The sequence below is a fragment of the Acipenser ruthenus genome, chromosome 3 (genome assembly GCF_902713425.1).
Source record: "Acipenser ruthenus chromosome 3, fAciRut3.2 maternal haplotype, whole genome shotgun sequence".
Taxonomy (NCBI): domain Eukaryota; kingdom Metazoa; phylum Chordata; class Actinopteri; order Acipenseriformes; family Acipenseridae; genus Acipenser; species Acipenser ruthenus.
In genome coordinates this window covers 25951819-25971518 of record NC_081191.1, presented here as the reverse complement: position 1 = coordinate 25971518, position 19700 = coordinate 25951819, and the positions used below count along the sequence as shown (strand labels likewise).

The 19700-nt window shown below is 35.6% G+C and overlaps 1 protein-coding gene across 3 annotated transcripts in view; it reads right to left on the bottom strand.

Moving 5' to 3' along the window:
* Window positions 1-19700, bottom strand: part of LOC117394814 (zinc finger protein 236-like) — a 120695-nt gene that overhangs the window by 62605 nt on the left and 38390 nt on the right. For all 3 annotated transcript variants that reach the window (XM_033993414.3, XM_033993415.3, XM_033993417.3), the window contains exons 11-16: window positions 13459-13662; window positions 11516-11654; window positions 7875-8135; window positions 6832-7073; window positions 4662-4763; window positions 278-420 (exon numbers count right to left, since the gene is read on the bottom strand). In XM_033993414.3, the coding sequence (XP_033849305.3) occupies window positions 278-420; window positions 4662-4763; window positions 6832-7073; window positions 7875-8135; window positions 11516-11654; window positions 13459-13662 (1091 nt within the window). The remainder of the gene's footprint in view (window positions 1-277; window positions 421-4661; window positions 4764-6831; window positions 7074-7874; window positions 8136-11515; window positions 11655-13458; window positions 13663-19700) is intronic.

Below are 19700 nucleotides of genomic sequence, written 5' to 3'. Positions count from 1 at the left end.
ACCCTAGTCTCTGTAAGTCACCTTGGCTAAATAAACAAATAATAATATAAATACTGTTTGTCATTTAGGTTTAGCATAAACTACAATCAAAGCACCTTAACACAGAGTCAAACAATTAAAAAAAAATAAAAGTGCAATTGCAAATATTTTAGAAATATAAAAACTATGAAAATGTAATATGAAGTAACTGACAGACCCCATTCCAATACATTTGTAGCAAAATATTTTTATATGTTGTGTATACGGTGTTAAAGTGACTTCTGCTCATTTTACTTACCACCTCAGCACTGGACACATGAAGCAAATTCTGTTGATGGAAACTGGAAGACAGGGCCTGGGATTCCAGTGTGCTTGAGTCCTGTAACTGCTGTACTGTTGAAAACTGTGATTGCTGATTATAGCCATCAGTTATTGTAAAACCTGGGAAGGACAGAAAGTTACAGCCTGGCTCTGTTTCCAAAAGAACAGTAAACACATTTTATTGACCACATGTATCATACTAGCTGCTGCAAATGCGACTGAACGTTTCAATTTAATTTTTAGTCATAGAAGAGGCATACATATGAATTGTATCTGTAAAATCTATCAAAAAGTCATGTATCTGGCACTGCTACTCATACGGACGTATTACTGCAGCCCATGTACCCCGAAAGTCAACCTGTCAAGAAACTTTAACAGAAAAGTGAAGTTTGATTAACGCTGCTGAATGTCACCTCCAAACATCACAAACACAGTATAAAAAAAAATCATGTATCTGGCCCTGACACTCATACAGACTTATTATTACAGCTCTTGCAGTGTATGTGCCCCTAGAGTCAACCTGTCAAGAAACCTGAACGTTGAACGGGAAGTCTGATTAATGCTGTGGAAAGTCAACAACCAACTACACAAACATAGGAGGCACAGTGCCTTACCATACTGTAAGTGAAATGTGGACAGCAGTTGTTACCAAGCTTTAAATGTGAACTACATCGCTTAAAAAATATATTTAACATTAGGACAGTACCAAGATAAGTTCATCTGCCAATTTTCTGTCTGTGACATGCAAATTACATTTATTCATTTATTTATTTATTTTGTTTAAGAAGCAGACCTATAGTTTTACAACAGTTTTCAATGTATAGTGTTTGTTGTAAGCAAATTCAGTACAGAATTATACATTTTTAGTACGGTATTCGGTTACTGCCTACAAATGTATTGTCCCATTAATTGCGACTTTTTCACTAGTTAGTATCCTAATTCATTCAGTCCCTGTTTTCTCTGCTCACTCTGCATTCTCTGCTGCAGCTGTAAATGGAAAATTAGAGCCATCACTAACATGTAAAAACAAGATATCCATGACCTACATCCACTGTATGCACATGAAAAGAAATACATACACAGACAGACTAAGGAATGTCCTTCGCAAGATTCATCACAACAGGACAAGCAGTTCTTTAGATAAATGGTTTTTAAACTTTTTAGGCCCTGTACCCCTTTCCAAATAATCTAGTCTACCGCATACCCCCATCTGACTTAGGGTCATAATAAACCTATGAAAACAGGAAAGCATGGTCTTTTCTCAATTACTAGATTAAGTACTGTAAATGGAAAACTGCTGTTAAAAATGAACAAAATAAAATACAATTAGTTAACCACAGTGCACATGCACCAACTAAAGTCCAAAAAAAGGTTATGCTTCTGAAAAACTAAGGTTCCAATTTAAAACAAAATCAAAAAGCAATTCTCAACAAAAGACATGCATTTCTTCCAACAATGTAGAAGTGTAGAGAGAAAACTTTTTTTTTTTTTTAAAGTTACAAATATAGGGTTTTTTTTGTTTATCTTTTAATTGAAATTGAATTTTATCGTTGAACACTTGACTGAGAAAACATAAAATGCTATGTGTGTCTTGTGCAGCATTGAATCCAGCCAGAATAAGCACATTGTTCTGAAGTGAATATTTCAAAAAGCTAATTTGTTGAAAGCAGAAAGGGGATATTCTGTTTGTGTTAATATTCTGGTCATGTTAATCAGCTGTAAGACAATTAAAGCTTGTTGATGGGCACTCGCTGTATGATATGAACACACTCAATAGGTCTGGAGTAGGGAATCAAATTCCGGACACTTTTCCAAATCCCAGGATTTAGGGATTGATTATTATTATTTTTTTTAATCCCACGACTCCATTTTTGTAATAATAATAATATCGTGCTTTTTCTTTTATTGATAATCACCTGTGTGGAGGCGTAGGGTAATGCATTCACATGACAAAGGAGTTCTTCAACAAATTAATTAATAATGAAAAAACACATACAAGCATTGCAAGTAAAGTTAACAGTCGTGTCACTCCAGCTCCAGCGCAGAACAAGTTAGTGATTTCACCGGCGGTCCAGCTGCCTGCTCAACTCAATAATACTGTTATTTATAAATGTAAACGTAGATAAAACACTGAACTGATTAAACTACTAACACTGAACATTTAAACTCCAGAAAGTAAAATTACCTAGCAAATACTACACAGTTTTAAAAGCAGCAACATCATACAATGACAATCTTTATTTGAGTATTTTTTTTTTTGTTTAGCCCACAGACTGCAGTAACCACCAAACTGCTTTTTAAATATGTAAATTAGCCATGTGTGTGCTCAACGCTCACTCATGTGTAGAAACGTACACCAGTACGGCTGTGGTTTTATTTGAAAGGAGATTTAACACTGTTGATTTGATTGATAAGTCACAAAGTACTACAACCTGGTAAAAAAAAAAAAAAAAAAAAACGTTGTCCGCAATTACAGGATTGTTCTCGCGTACCCCAGTTTGAAAACCACTGCATAATGTATATTATGTTTGGCAATTTTGATCAATGCTGCCAATATGCTCTGTTGTGCTAAAACTAAGAACGAAGATGGAAAGCAGAGGGGTATGCTGTTTATTCAAAACACAAGAGGTCTTGGTGGTGAAAACTGTTGTCTAACATCAGAAGTGGAAACTGCTTTTCAGAAAATTAAGTCAGAGAAAGAACCCTTTAATTTGTCACGCTCTACTTGTGATATTAATGAATACGTTATTAACATCTGAATTACCACCTGAAGAGCATGCAGTACAATACAATGCTTTCAATCCCATGAGATGCTCAGTGCCAGTAATAGGATGAAATCAAGTATGAATTGAAATTGAAAATAGAGACATGTCCACTTGTGGATGTTAATTAAAAGTTTCCATCACATATAAAAGCATATGATAGGAGTTTGACTGAAAATATTGTAATAATTTGGATTTTTTTTTTGATTATGAAGCCATCTTAGAAGCTTGTACATTAAGAAATGGGCAGCACAATTGGTTAGGTGTCAACATTTTAAAATTAATTCTGTTTCTGCTTTAGAAAACGCATAAGCACAGGAAACATGTTACTAGATCTCCCTCTGCACAAAAAATGCAGCAAAACCTTTCCAAAACTATCCATTAAACTTTTGCAAATGAAGCGTTATGAAAACAAATCAATGTAAACAGATGCTGGTTTTCTTGAGTACTACTCTTCAAGGCTCAATAATAGCTAGTCAAATCTGACACGGATGAATTGAGTTCATAGTTGCAGGTATTCTACAAGTAGGGCTTTTGGCAAAGCATTTCCAGATTAGAAAGCAAATGTCATGTGTGTCAACCTAGGTAGCCAATCATATTAGTGCAACTACATCATTAGGTATCTTCACAACTCTCAATGGAAGCATTTTTGACAATGCAAAATCCTCCTTCTGTCTATCCCAGTCACCATATTAAACAAAAGAAAAACATAAATCCTACCTGTTTTGCACTTCCATTAGCTAAAGAGATCTCAAATGTGCAGTTTTGAAAGAAACATGTTACAGCACACAAGCATTGTCTTTGTGAAACATGATATCTGGTTTTACTTAGGTTAAAGGACACTGTTTAAATGCCTTATTCTTGGGCTATCCGATTGCAGTTGCACTTCAACCATTTCACCTCTGAAAGCGTCTTCTGGGTTATAGCATGTTGCTGACAGTGAACAGGGAAAGCAGCTGGTTGGTTAATGACAAGAAAGAAGCTATTAATGGGGCAGAACAATTTCACCCTCCAGGTGAAATGACCAAACAAGTGCAAGACAAATTGAAAGCAGGGCTTGTAAACAAAGATGTCTTAAACCAAGTGTAGCAGCATATATCATACTTGAAATAAAAATACACGTTTACTATAATATGTGTTTCATTCAAAACTGTACATTCAAGACTTATAATAAATGAATGGAAGTACACAATCCTATAATCTAGTAATAGAACCATCTTTTATTCCTGAACTACTGCAGTAATATGCATGTATCCAAACCACAAACAGGGCCACTCGATCTAAATAAAATACTCTGGAGGTCCTGAAAGCTAGTGATTTCATAGTTCATCTAATAAACAATATCAATTCTTTAAATCTATTACTGTACAGCTGTATTCTCTAGTGATCACTTTTTTTATCTAAATAAAATGGCATTTTCTTAAAAAAAAAAACATTTATGTGAGATCAAGTGACAATGCTTATGTGAATGATAAGTAGCATTATACATTTTGTTTTTCAGTTAGCAAACAAATGGCTAATGGAGCACTGTATGAGAACACAGACAATAAAGGTCTTTTGTGACAATGTGCAATGAGGTTGAATGTGCATAACAGTTACCTTGTGTTAGTCCTTGCTGGTCAAAGGCTTGCTGGGTTATGGCCTGCTGTTCAAACTGGCTCATATTCTGTGGAAGAGCATGCTGGGGTGTCACAAAGGTATCTAGCCATGCATGCCAGAGGGGGGAGGGAGGGGGAAAAGCAGACAATGTTAGTAACTTGATAATAGTCCTAATTCATAATGGGTGGAATATATAACCACATAAGTATATAGTAACAGTATTTTGTGGTATTGTGGTAGTTTTACAGTTTTACCATGCTTTTCACATAGTTATACAATGCATTTACCATAGTTTACCCTGATATTATTATTATTATTATTATTATTATTTATTTCTTAGCAGACACCCTTATCCAGGGCGACTTACAATTATTACAAGATATCACATTATTTTTACATACAATTACATTATTTTTTACACATTATTTTTTACATACAATTACCCATTTATACAGTTGGGTTTTTACTGGAGCAATCTAGGTAAAGTACCTTGCTCAAGGGTACAGCAGCAGTGTCCCCCACCTGGGATTGAACCAACGACCCTACAGTCAAAAGTCCAGAGCCCTACCCACTACTCCACACTGCCATGCTTTACCATTCCTCACTATTCTTTATAATGCTTTACTACACTTTGCTATGGTAAATTGCTACGGGGTGGTGTTGTCTGTTGTGTTGCGGTAATAATAGATGCATATGGGAAAATTCTGCTCAATGTTGCTAGTGTTTGATAAGTCACAATGTTATCAGTAGAACATTAGTGTTTAGATAATTGGAAATAAAAAAATAACTGTTCCAGATCTGTAACAGTCATGTTTACACTGCAGAAGCGAACGTGTGAAGTAGCTGACATAGTGACAATCACATTTTCAAGACAGGGACATCACTAAAAGTTGACTACTATATAATTGTTGTGTAAATATATGAATACTATAAACACTGAGTAACTTTCTGTCTGAATCAACAAGTGCAATATTCTAATTTCACCTTGGCTAATATGTATAACTTTTCAAATACTGGTTAATTAAAAAACAGTAAAAAAAAAAAAAAAACACAATATCCACACAACATCCAGTGTAGTTGTGTTCAGCAGGTTTTGTGTTGGGTGTTAACTCCCCTGGAAGACTAGGCCAATGGCAGAGCTTAATTTCAACATGTTTTGTAATGTTTTTTTTGGGTTTTTTTCCCCCACACGGTTCGCTATGTACATGCAGAATGCAGCAAAATGAATTGTTTATTTCTTTTTATGCTGGCTGTAACCATTTTCCATCTAGCAAATTACCATACTGCACTGAAAAACATCTGCTGATTAGAAAGTATTTGAACTTATGTGTGATCTTCTTTCAAAACCTTTTAAAACAAACACTTGTATTTAAAAAAAAAAAAAAAAAAAAAGAGAAACAGGTATTGTGAATAGCTAAATCTGCCATCTTGTGTTATGCAACAGCAAGATTCATAATGTTTTCCCTGCTGGCTCAGTCAAAGAACAGCACATAAACATGTACGCATTGTATTGCTTCTTCATCCTGTAGCAAGCACTTGGTCAATGTATCTGTCCACTGCTCAAGGCAATGACCTTTCAGTACTGGGTTTTACTCGATTTAAATACACTTAGGGCCAGATGACTAAAAGTCATTTCTATCTAACTGGTACAAAAAAAAGTGAAATAATTCTGAGCACATCTTCTAGTACACAGACCTCAACATTACAAATGTAGGTTACTTAAATGCATTATTGTTTCTAAATTTGAAGTCTCAGACATTTATGTAAGTAGGATTATAAGTCAATGGCTAAAACCAAGTCAAGATACTGAGTATCTGGATATATATTGGGGTCAATTCAAGTGATCTAAATGGTGGTAGATTTAAATACCACCATCGTTAAATCATTAAATAGAACTTCAACATATTTTAGACGTTAGATTTGCATAACACAAACATTAATTATCTCAGTGACACTATTTAGAGCCGCCACTGTTTAGATCAATTAAATAGACTGTATTCATTAAAAATAAAACAGATTTTTCCTAGGTCACACCACCTTCTAGACCAAATGCATATTGGCGCTTGTACACAGATTTTACAATACATGCCTCTGATTTGTGTCCCTCATTAGGTCATTTTTATAAATAAATGATGCATTATCTAATGTGACTTTTAGGATTCCTGATTACCTTCATCCTGCACCAGTGGTTGATCATTAAGCTGCTGTTCCAGCTCAGCTTGTTGGACACCAACTACTTGCTGCTGACTCAGGCCTAGCATCGCCTGCTGCTCAGTACTGACAGAAGTCGGCTGATGCAGTTCATCCCCCTCGATCTCAACCTGCATCTCAGAAGTGACAGCCTGCTGCCCCATGGAGTCGTCCAGGGAGGTCTGCTGCTGCTGCTGCTGGAGCTGTTGCGCAAGTTCATACCTGTTTTGCAAGAACAAATGAAGAAGTCACTGAGATTGGCACCTACTGCCATATTTGCTCCGACCAAAAGACCCACTTCAATTCTAATACAAAACAACAATGACTGGGGAAAATAAATAAATAAATAAATAAATAAATAAATAAATGGCAGAAAAAGGTTTTTTTATTAAGGATTTGTAAATGCATTTTTGTAAGCCATATAGGAAGACAAATATATTGAGTATAAGGTAATTTGACATCTGGATGGTAAGACAAATAAATAGATATATAGCACATGGTTAAGATTAAATTCCTTTTGATTCCTTCTCAACTATGCTTCTCAGTACTGTGTTGTATTCTGATCACAATAGCTAAGCAGTATGTAGATTGGTCAAGACACTCTCACAGATGGCTTTATTAGGGCACTTTTCTCTCCAGGTTAATATTCTATTAAGGAAATATTTGGAGGAAATAGTTAAGGTCTTATCCTGTTTTCAGTTCACATAAGATTATTTCTCAAAAAGGAGCAGAAACAGAAACCTTAGTCTGTAGATTCCTAAAACCTTTAATACGACAAAATGTGCCAGTCTAGTTTCATGGCAATCATGTTTTCAATAGACTTAAAATTAAACAGAAACTTAATAGGAACTGAAACCTTATCGAAGACCCAGTAACTTAAAGGTTTGAAATAGCAACAAAAAAAAAATTGCTCATCCGGTTAATCACATAGAGGTAAGCATTGGGTAGTTATACAGGAATTTATAAAATTTTGACTTGCTTTAATCTTTAGTTAATTTAAAATAGCAGATGATGACCACCTACCTATGTGTTTTCATGTGTTTTCTACAATTTGGGGAGGATTTAAAAGTCTTTTGACAGTAAGGACACATGTAGGGTCGTAGGTCACTGTGGGTTGCCATGTGACGCCTTAAGCTGCCACTGGTGGTGAAAGTGCTGTCACAAATCAAACATTTATAGGCCTTGAGTCCGGAATGTGTTCGAATGTGAGCTTTAAGCACCCCTGAAGATGCAAATCCTTTACTGCACTGGAGACATTTAAATGGCCGTTCTCCTGTATGGGATCTGGAGAAAGACAGAAAGAGTAAACAGTGTTTTCCACAATGTAGCAATCACTCACTTCAATCATGTGGTAAGGTGTGCTGGCTTAACTAAAGCCTTAAAGGAATGCAAGCCTATTGTTTAATTTTGTTCAATGATTAGGCTTAATATATTCAATCATGCATCAGAGATGAATACAAGCTTTATCTTGCTTTTCAATGTTTGTTAGAATTACTAGTGCAAGATCAGACGAAAAACACAATACATTTTTTCATTACACAAAAAATGCCTCTCCAAACATTTTTTTTTTTGTACACTTTTGTATTTATGTTGTGATATGAGCATGTATTTTTTTTTTTAAATACAAGCATCATGTTGAACGGACCAATTGTTCCTTTAATAGCAAAATTACTCGTGCCTATGTGAGTGTGACGTGCATGCAGAAGCAAAAAGGCTGTGATCATGATTAATATTTTTTTTAAGTAATATTTTATAAAATGGTTTGAATTATGGTTTTCAAACGCAGAGTACTTTATGGGGCAGTGCAAACAATTGCGGTTGCAAAATCCAAATTGCCTAGCGGCCAGGCAATTAATAATTTTGCACTGCAGCCTATGGAAGCTTAAGAGCAATGCAAATTACTCAAAACACACAAATAATGAGCTGCAATCATGATAATAAAGGATTGCAATGAACGCTGCTTGTGCATCGGGCTAGTAAGCGCTGTATGAGATTTGTGGAGCATGAAAATAAAACCAAACAAAAATATATGAGTAAGGGCACCAAAGAGTCTTTACGGCTGAGGTCACTCAGCATGAAATTGAGTTATTTGGAAAAGCCTCTGCCAACATCAGTTATGCTACCAAAGAGGCCATATGGTCCTCTATAGTGGAGAAAGTCAATGCTGTCGGTGTTACCAGGAGAACAGTCAACCAGGTGATAAAAAGGTGTCAGGACCAGCGGCGGTGAACAAAAGTCGCAACACAGCACAGGCATGTAGCAGGAACAGGAGGAGGGCCGCCATCCAAATCACATCTGATGCTGCTGGAGAGGCAAGCAGATTGGACAATCCATCCCAAACAAAGTGACCCTGGGTTTGAATATGTGGGGTCTTCTTCGTCTTGCCCTTCTCCTCCGAAGGTTTTCCTGCCTGTCCTCAACAAGAGCCAAGCGTCGCCGAATCAAGAAGTGTACCACAGCAGCCATCCTGAGGCCAATGACAGGTCTCTGAAGGTGTGTGGTTTTAATTAGTCGCTTCTACAATGGTTTGCCCCTTGCAAAGTTTTAGAGGGTCAGCAATTGCCCAAGTGCAAGGCAAAATCCTTACATTTCATTATAATGTATGCACATGAATAGTATTCCAGACACCTTTCAATATAATTTGAGGCAGCAGTGTGGAGTAGTGGTTAGGGCTCTGGTCTCTTGACCAGAGGGTTGTGGGTTCAATCCCCAGTGGGGGACACTGCTGCTGTACCCTTGAGCAAGGTACTTTACCTAGATTGCTCCAGTAAAAACCCAACTGTATAAATGGGGAATTGTATGTAAAAAAATAATGTAATTGTATGTAAAAATAATGTGATATCTTGTAACAATTGTAAGTCGTCCTGGATAAGGGCGTCTGCTAAGAAATAAATAATAATAATAATAATAATAATAATAATTTAAACTGATTAATGATGGCATAATGCTAATTTGATAGTGGGTGCAGAATACCAGATGAAAACCATTCCTTGCATACGCCGAATTTTTTGTGACTGCTAAAGTCCCACTTTACGCCAGCTAAACACAGTTTTTGGCAGCAATATGGAAAATGCTTAAAAACTCAATGCTTCTAGTCGTGCGTCGATGGCTTGGATAAAATGTCCCTTTCTGAGATCACTATAGTTCTGCTAATTACAAATCATTCTCGATAAAAAAAATTATGTTTTTAAGATATGTGTTGATTTCTTGCTTCCATTTATCTGTAAAAAAAAAAACTAAAGCAATAAAGAATCAAAACTTACCACATCTTGGTTTTTACAATCTAGCTAAAAGGATTTTATTATATATTGCTGATGAAAACACTATGTAATGGAAAAATAAAATTCACGAAAACAAAAGTTTTTTTTTTTTTTAAACAGGTCTATAGAAAATAAATTAAACAGAACTCAAAAAGCAATCCATCTTCTGCCTATTATAAATCGCTAACCTAACAAAGCAATTATTTGAGTGACAATTAATTAAATATGCAGTATAGTTACTGGTTATATCCATAAGGTAGAATTGCTTACCTTCCTAACTTGAGTCTTGCATAAGTTTTCTTTCAATAATTACATTTCATTAGTATTCACTAAAACTGCTTGCATGTGACTTGCTTTTTTAATATACTGGTATTGTTGAAAAACAGCTTGCACCTTTAATGTGTTGCACTGCAAGGGTTGAATACTGCAATTGTTCTTGTTTCAGAACAAATATACTAACTGCATTTCTTATCTACAAAAAAAAGTTTTGCACTTTGTGGCCTATGTGGAGACAATCTATTCCAAAGAGTCAGGAACGAATGGTTGAAATAGAAAGTTGGCAAGTCCATTGACTACTCTATTATTTTTAAATGTACTTATTTATTTTAAATGTGGGCTGAAATACAAAACTTGTTCACCATGTGTTCATAAAGTTTATTCAAAGCCACTCTGTTTTGTTAGAGAAGTTATTATGATGCTGAAATAAAGTTTCTGTATGTAATCAGTCTGCATCCAGTTGTTTGATTTCTACAACTTGTTTTTCAAACCCGAGACTGGTTGCTATTGCTGTTATGGTTACTGTATTGCCACTGACACCAAACACTATTCTCAATTTTTTGTAACTTTATTTGATATACTAAATTTAAATAGATAGATTCAACCTATAGGATAGCGAACAAGCACTTTACTGTAGTCTACATTATAAGACAATATTCAGAGGACGTGTACCAAAACTGAGATTTTCGCAGTAAATTAACGGTAAATTACATAAATTAATATTGTATTTACCAGTACATAGTTGCCAGCAGATGAACTTGGAACAGAGATTAAACATAGTTTGAAATATAACATTTGAGGTCCTTTGCCAGAGATTAAGGACTTCATATTGACCAATCAGGTTAAAGGAAATCTGCAACCCATTTTCCAATGTTAGATAATGCACTTTAAAAGATACACAGAAAATAAAATAAAAAATAATAATTCCAGTATGATCTGAAATGATTGTAAAACTATATTTTACTTGCCTATAGCTTTTCCACAAATACAATAAAATAAAAGTAATATAATATAACTGCTTTTTTATATTGCTATGACTGCATTACTCCAAGGAGAGTAACCAGATCTAAGGATACATCCCATTTGTTCAGTCTTTTTGCTATTTCTCCCTTATTGCTGTTATCTTACCTGACATGTTGCTTGAGATGACTGGATTTCTTGTATGCTTTGTTGCAATAAGGGCATTTATAAGGCCTTTCACTGTCAACTATGTTTGAATAATACGGTAATGTAAAATGGTTACGAGGGTTTTGGTTTTGTAGAAGACCTGCGGAAAAAATAAACAAAACATTGTTGGCCCTTTTATCATTTTAGAGAATGGAACAGCTTGTATTTTTCAAACAAAATCACCTCAGCAGCATGCATGCTAAATTACTGATATTGTGACAAAGAAGACTGAAATCAAAGGTCACCTTAAATCTATTGTATGAATCTATGGTATGAATTTCTAAAACTCCTCAAAATAAAACCTTGCCCCTTGAGAATATTGGCTGGATTGAGCCTTAGGCATATAGAGGATAATCATTGAATTTTAATGGAGTATTAGTTAGTCCACAAACGAGGATGGGAGAATAATGATGATCCCTCTAAAGGGAAGAGCTGGTTTATTATTGCCATCCTTATGAGTGAAATAAACAAAGCACTCCATGAATGTTAATAGAGTGTCATATAACAAGTACAAAGTATAAAAGGATAAAACCTATATATAACAGCAGAATTCGATCAAGTGCCACATCTTCTTAGTAACACAGAATCATTTGGAACAGTGTGATTAGCCCAGTTAATCTTTCGTTGGGTCTGAATAAATGCAAGGTAGATTGTGTTTTATTCAAATCAGGAGCATTGAACGTGAAAAAAGATGTTTCCATGCAAGATATTTCAATACTTGTTGTAGAAGTATATTTATAGTATACATAAATTTTATTTATTAGGACGTGTATGATAAAAAAAAGCAGAGAGTTGCATTTCAAGATCCCATACATATCAATATGACCTCACATCTGGGTTCTGTCTTAAATGTTTATTGTCAGAATAAACCTAAGACCTAAGACCAGTGTGCTATACGTTGGGCGCCTCATTTTGTGGAAGGATGTAACCTGTCAGAATGGACTACTATACTATCTGCACACAGAGCCTAGATATGTGGTCCCATATGTAAGTGTGCATCTTAACTGGCACCTATGTCGCAGGAGACAATGCCCTGCCAGTCTTCAATAATGTGACAATATCTCGGATAAGGTGTAATCTATCACCGTTTTGATTACATGCTTAGATATCTTCAGGCTGTAAAGGACAGCTATGAATAGTCAACCTGCAGCGTTGTATATTCTGTTGTACTGTTGTATGTGTTGTATTTGAAATGTATTTGCTTACGATTGTAAGTCGCCCTGGATAAGGGCGTCTGCTAAGAAATAAATAATAATAATAATAATAATAATAATAATAATAATAATAATAATAATAATAATAACAACAATTGACAACAAAAGCCACAATAAAAGTGTGTCTTGAAGCTTAAAATTATTCTATTTATAGAAAGAATGAAAAAAGCATCACAAAGTCTATGAATAGATCAGAGGGAAAAAACACAGACAATGAAAAGATTTGCCAATAACAGGGGTGTTACCCTTATAAAACTTTACCACAGTATTTGTGCAGTTTTACCATGGTTATACTATGCATTAACCATAGTTTACCCTGGATTAACATGTTTGTTTTTGTTTTTAAAGGCTTCCCTATACCATGTTTTCACTATGCTTTATTACACTTTGCTATGCTTTTACTGTGGCAAACGTTTATAAGCATAGTCAGATAGAAAAATGCATTTTTGGGAAAGAATTTAGAAAGCCACAAATATACAGTAATATAATATGTAGCTCAATATACATATACTGTAGTTTTTTTTTTTTAAATGTAGAGTAAAATAGCAATTTACATAAAAACCTCAAAAATAATGTGTTATTATAGAATGCTATTACTTCTTTGGCATTTTATTGAAATCCACAGTGACCACCAAAAAAAAAAAAAATTCTCTCCCCGTTAGGACTAATCTCAACATACGGCACACGTACCTAAGTCAGTGATGAGGATGGGTTCCTGAAGAGGAACATCTGGTAAGGGGAGATTGTTCTTCACCACTCGTACTTTCTGAGGCTTCCGAGGGTATTTCTGTTTCTTCGCCTGCATATTCTTAAAGTGGGAAGCAATGTGGGTTTTCCTGTGCCCTGAGGTACGGAAAATCTTCTCGCAGTGGGGACATGGGAATGGTCTCACACCTTGGAAAATTAAGAAAAAAAAATGGGTAACTAGGTACACAATATCAGAATCATAATAATGTACACAAAACATAGACATAAAATAAGATACAAGACAGCTCTACTCATGAAGCATAACTGCGCAAACTGTGTGAAGCAAGAAGCATTTTCACTAGATGGAGAAGTTCACTTTGAGATGCACTTCTAACATATTTAAAATACATTTCTATTTACACATATCCCTGTGTAGCAGGGGCCATTGTGTGTTCCCTAGGCACTTAGAAACCTTCTACAAGATGAAAGATGACAAGAAAAGTGCAATTCTCATGAGGCTGTGCAAGATAAATACAGCTCCTCACTCTCTTGTACTGGCCTAACACATGGCAGTGAAGCTGCTGCACATGAAGTGATAGGGTATCAGAAAGCAGCAATTCAGAAAACAAACAAGGTAGAAAAAGATCTTCAGCACAATAATGTTAAAAGGGGCATTGACAGGGTGAGTGGTCCACTGGGACCAAGACTTGTTTTGTTTATTTTGTGCTGGCTAACAATAAAAATGCGATGGACTACTTTTTTCACAATGTCCAGTAAATCATGGTAATAATGTTTATAATGCTAATAAAAAAAAAATATGTTCAATATTTGGTTCTCATTCCTTTAAAAATGACAGCAAAAAACAGGTGAAACTACTAAGAGGCGCATCAAGTATTGTACAGTAAACTATTTGTTGTAAGATTAGGACGCTTTTCCTTTAAAATCAGAGGCGCTAATAAAATACATTTAAATAGATATTAGTCAGTTGCAAAGTAATGATTAAAGGGTACAAACAATAAAATTCAACTCCGGATTTGGTGACAACAGATGACTAATTGCACTGACAAGTTCTAAGTGTACTGTACTAAAAGTACATTAATCATTTGACTGTTGACATCTTTCAGAGATCTAAATAACAACAAATTCTACATCATTTGAAAAGTGTTGCTTCATTGCTGAGTTACAAACTGAAAACATTCACTTCAATTACTGCAGCAAATTCTAATCTACAAACAAAAGTGGAATTTAAAATGTCAAAGAATTATTCAGTTATAAAGTGATTTAACTGTTCAGAACATGATGCCTCTTGCAACTGCAGCCAACATTTTTATCTTTGAGATCAGTCCAAATTCTCAATTAGAAGGCAATGAAAAAAAACCTTTAAAAGAAAAAAAACCCACAATGTAATGTAAAAAACACAGAAGGATCAAAAGCTTACACTTCCAATCTCTCTGTTACTTAAGTGTTCATGTACTTATGCAAATCTGTTTTCTATTTTAATATGTATGTATATATATATATATATATATATATATATATATATATATATATATATATATACACACACACACACACTCCTGCGACTGGCTCACTGTCAGCAACTAATCCTCTGAAACTCTCAAAATGAAAAAGGAGTTAGCCTGATCATTCCCAGTTTCAAAGTTACTAGTTTTAAAATGCATGGACATACAGAATCTAATTCTGTGGTAAAGGCTCATTACCAGAAAAAATAAACCTGATTATGGATTAAATAAGACATGGATTATGGAGAATAATGTAACTAAATAAATAAATAAAGGATTAAAACTTTAGTGATTCAAATCTCTAAATTTGAATATGAAATAACAATTGAATATTATTATTTGTTTATTTAGCAGACGCCTTTTATCCAAGGCGACTTACAGAGACTAGGGTGTGTGAACTATGCATCAGCTGCAGAGTCACTTACAACTACGTCTCACCCAAAAGACAGAGCACAAGGAGGTTAAGTGACTTGCTCAGGGTCACACAATGAGTCAGCGGCTCAGGTGGGATTTGAACCGGGGACCTCGTGGTTACAAGCCCTTTTCTTTAACCACTGGACCACACAGCCTCTCAATATTGAATGACCTGACATGTTAAGAAGGCATTTACATTTAGCATTTGTCATCTAGCAGCTGCTCTCTGCACTAAATGATGCAGTCCTCAGTAGGAGTCCTTTAAAAGATACACTTGTAATAGAGATGTGTGTATCATGACACGTTCAAAAGGCACAACATAGCTACTTGTATGATGAATAAATTAGATTTTATAGATGGTATAAATGCTTGCTCCCTAAATCATTGTTCCCTTTAAACAACATAGGTCATCACGACCAGAACCACAATATTTATAGTGTTGCATAGTGTATGTATTGTGACTTTAGTGCAGAGTTATACCTCTAAGTGAGTAAAAACATAAATAAAAATATAGACTGCTAAGGATCTTTTATCCCGTGTCAGTTATGCCTGCTGCATGCCACGACACTGTAAATACTAATAAAGTTAACACTGCTTTGTTTTGAACAGAAACAATTAGGGTTGGATTTTGTAACATAATAGCAATAAAGCCATTTCAGACAGTGTATCAACACTCATAGCGTATTGACCTTCCAGCTTTGTTCAGTTCACTTTTCTTCATAGACGTTTCTAACCTTGTATTATGTAGCAGGGTAAAAAAAAAGGGGTTAACAAGATATCCTTACATCTGTGTTCAAGTGATTCATGAGTTTGAGTTTGGTAGTCTAAGAGTTTGACAGTAGTCCACAAGAATACCAAACAATCCAGGATAAATGTCACTATGCAAACAGAAAAGCTAGTATAGGGAATGTCACTGCTAGTCCCTGCTCTCTGTATAAATGTGCCTTTAGTCTCCAGTGCTGCCATATGCAGGACATATTTATGTATTTGAGTTAATTACTATGTCATGTTGTCTTATCAACAGTTCCATTTTCTTCTATGCTTAAAAATAATCACATTTAAAATTTGAATGTATGTGCGTGTTGTGCTGATTTTCAGAAATAAAAAAGCTTGAAAAATAAATACTCACTCCATGAATAGAAAACCATACTAATAAGCTGACAGTGCTTTATGTGATAACGTCTAACCTTTGACAAACAGTCATGTTCTGAATAGCACAGATGCAGAAGGTAGTGTTATTCTTTAGAGGAACTGTGGATTCTATTCAATATTCTATCTGCGAACCTGTATTAATTTAAATGGATTACAATTAATATAAATCCAAAACAAACTTATTTTGTGTAATTCATAATTTATGCAACAGTATGGAGCACAAATATAATCATTTAATCTGTACACCTAGCATAAAAACAAAAGAGATATTATACGTTACAAGCCTTCATTTTCAATAAAACATTGTAAATGAAATGCTGGCTTCTCTGAATCTTCTCTAAATGTTAGCCACAAGGTATAGAGTTAGATTTTTTGGCAAATCTTGGCACCATTACGGACACAACTTGTATCTAATCATCAGATAAAGACATTTTTAATGAATGTGGTACTCATGAAAGGGGCAAGATTTACAGATTTAACTCCTGTTCATCCACACAGCAGGCAGAGCATGCATAGGAATTTAGTCTCACAGGAACAACTTTCCACAAATCCCATGCTTTAGTTCGGGGATTGGGAACCAGCGTTCAAGCTTTGTTGTTCCGGCACTCGTGTCGTAGTGACTCAATAGTTGCTGGGCAGATTTTGTACAGCAAGCACTAATGAGTCACTGGTTGCTAGGCAGCAGTATACACTTGCTGCTAGCAGACAAACGCGTCACAGCAGCATGCACATGCTCAAGTAGCGATGAACGCATCACAGCAGTTTACAATTGGTTAACGTGGCAGGAATTTAAGATAAGAAAAACATCATTATGGATACATGTGTAATTCGAGGTAAAGCTTCAGCTCCGACGGCAGAAACAAGGCTAGTGACGATTCTGAAGCAACTTTACAGCGACAAAACAGATCTTTGAAACGTTTTATGACTGACTCTGCATGGGTGACGATGGCTAGTTATAAAGTGAGTTTGATTCTTGCGAGACGGAAGAATGCATTCAGCGATGCAGACATTGTGAAAGAATGCTTGATTACGTGTCTCAAAATTATTTCAGAAAATCTTCCTAAAAAAGAAAGGGATGCAATTCTGCAGTAGGCAAGGAATGTTCCAATCAGTCCAGCAACAATCGTGTCCGGAATAAAGTTAATGGCTGAAAATCTGCTTAAATTAGAAATCAGTGAGTGCCTGTCTTTCAGCATTGTGTTGGATGAGTCAACAGACATTATGGATATTGCTCAGCTTTAAGATACCTGACAAAAGATGGGGCAATAAAAGAAGAACTGCTTGGCTTATATCCATTGAAAGATCACACCAGAGGTAAAGACATTATGGACGGCTTTCTTGCAGTTGCACTGAGATTCGATCTGGATTTGGGAAAACCTAGTGCTGCAGCAATGAGTTCCTCTGCTGTCGGATTCTCAGCTTTGCTGCGACAGCACCTGTTGGATTTGTTACACACAGACAATCGGCTGTAGGCATTCCACTGCATTGTCCACCAGCAAAGTTTGTATGAGCAGATGGGGCGATCTGATACAATGAAAGACTGCATGGATAAGGTAGTGAAAATAGTTCATTTCATCTGCGCAAAAGCGCTCAATCATCGTCAGTTTTGAGAGTTTTTGCTGGAGGTTGATGCTGAATACAAGGAGATCGTATTTTGTGCTACGTTGGTTAGGCCGGGGTAATGTTCTAAAGAGATTTGTCTCTTTGCTGCCGCTTGTGATTGCCTTTCTGAAAGAAAAGCAGAAATTCTCAAAATTTTCTGTGTTATAAAATGTTGCTTGACTGAGAGACTTTCTGACAGAGATCACTGGACACTTGAATGAACTGAATTTGTCATTGCAAGGGTGTGACAAAACAGTTGCTGATTTGGCCAAACGTGTCTGCCAGTTTCGACAGATTTCTTTATCGACCAAATGACTGAGTCTGATTTCACTAATTTCCAGTTGTTGAGGGGTGGTGGCAATTTCGAAAACAAGCGCTATGTCACCTGGCTGAAAGAACTGCAGATTATATTTTCCCATTGATTTCAGGTTTTCAACAGGATGGATCTGGTATTCTCATTTCTAAAAGATCCTTTCTCTTTTGCAGTTAGAAATGTGAAAGTTTGAAGAACTGTTATCACGGAATAGACAGCAATTTGAAAGTGACTTACTTCTTTGCAAGCCTCAGACGACGATGCTCGGTCATACATTCTGAGCACCTGGCCTGATATACTTAAATCAGAGGATTATGCTGAAGTCAAATCTGTTGGTGCCAGTCTGTTGTCTGTGTTCGGGTCAACTCACCTCTGCGAAGCCACGTTTTCAACAGTGAAAGTTCTCAAATCAAGGCTTAGGAACAGACTTAGTAAACTCAATCTGGAAGCAAAGTTGTGCTGTGAGCAACTCACTGATTTCGCATTGATAGTATAGAATGTATTTTCTAGTACTTAATTTCCCAGACACTGGAAATGTTTTGTTTTTCATAGTTTAAAAATGTGTTTAAATAAAGTGCTGTTACTGTTGAATGTTTATATTTAAAAAACACTGTTTAATATATTTTTTGTTCAGTTGTGTTAGAAAACTTTTCCACAATTTTTATTTATTTTTTGTTAATAAATACATTTTGTACACAAATAGTATTGTACACTTTTAGCACTGTATGTGTGTGTATAAATACACACACACGCACACAGAGTCAAACCCATTTACAACATACCTGGGATATAACGTACACACGGATATAAAGAACCAGTATCATGGAACCGAATAAAATCATATTAAATCCTGCTTAAATTCTCCTTTTAGTACGTACTCTGACAGTGCATACTTCCTGTTATTACGCACACACCGCGATGGCACGCAGTGGTCTGTGCAGCGCATATTGCGTACTCGTAGGCCTACTTCTTCCTGTTTGAACTTGACCTTGCTCTTTATTACTGTAATTTATTCAGTATTATCATGGTCAGCGCTAAACAATCGTCAATTTCACTTAAGGACAAACTGTACATTATTGGAGAAATCTTAAAGGGACAAAAGCAGTCAGAATTATGTTGTCAAAGAGCTGAAGTTTAAAAAGCAGCAGCAGTCGCTGAGGCAGTCGTCTAAGGCCCTGTCCACATTAGAGCAAAAAAATTAACAACCGTGTTCAAAACCGATTTACCTGAACCTTAGCCCA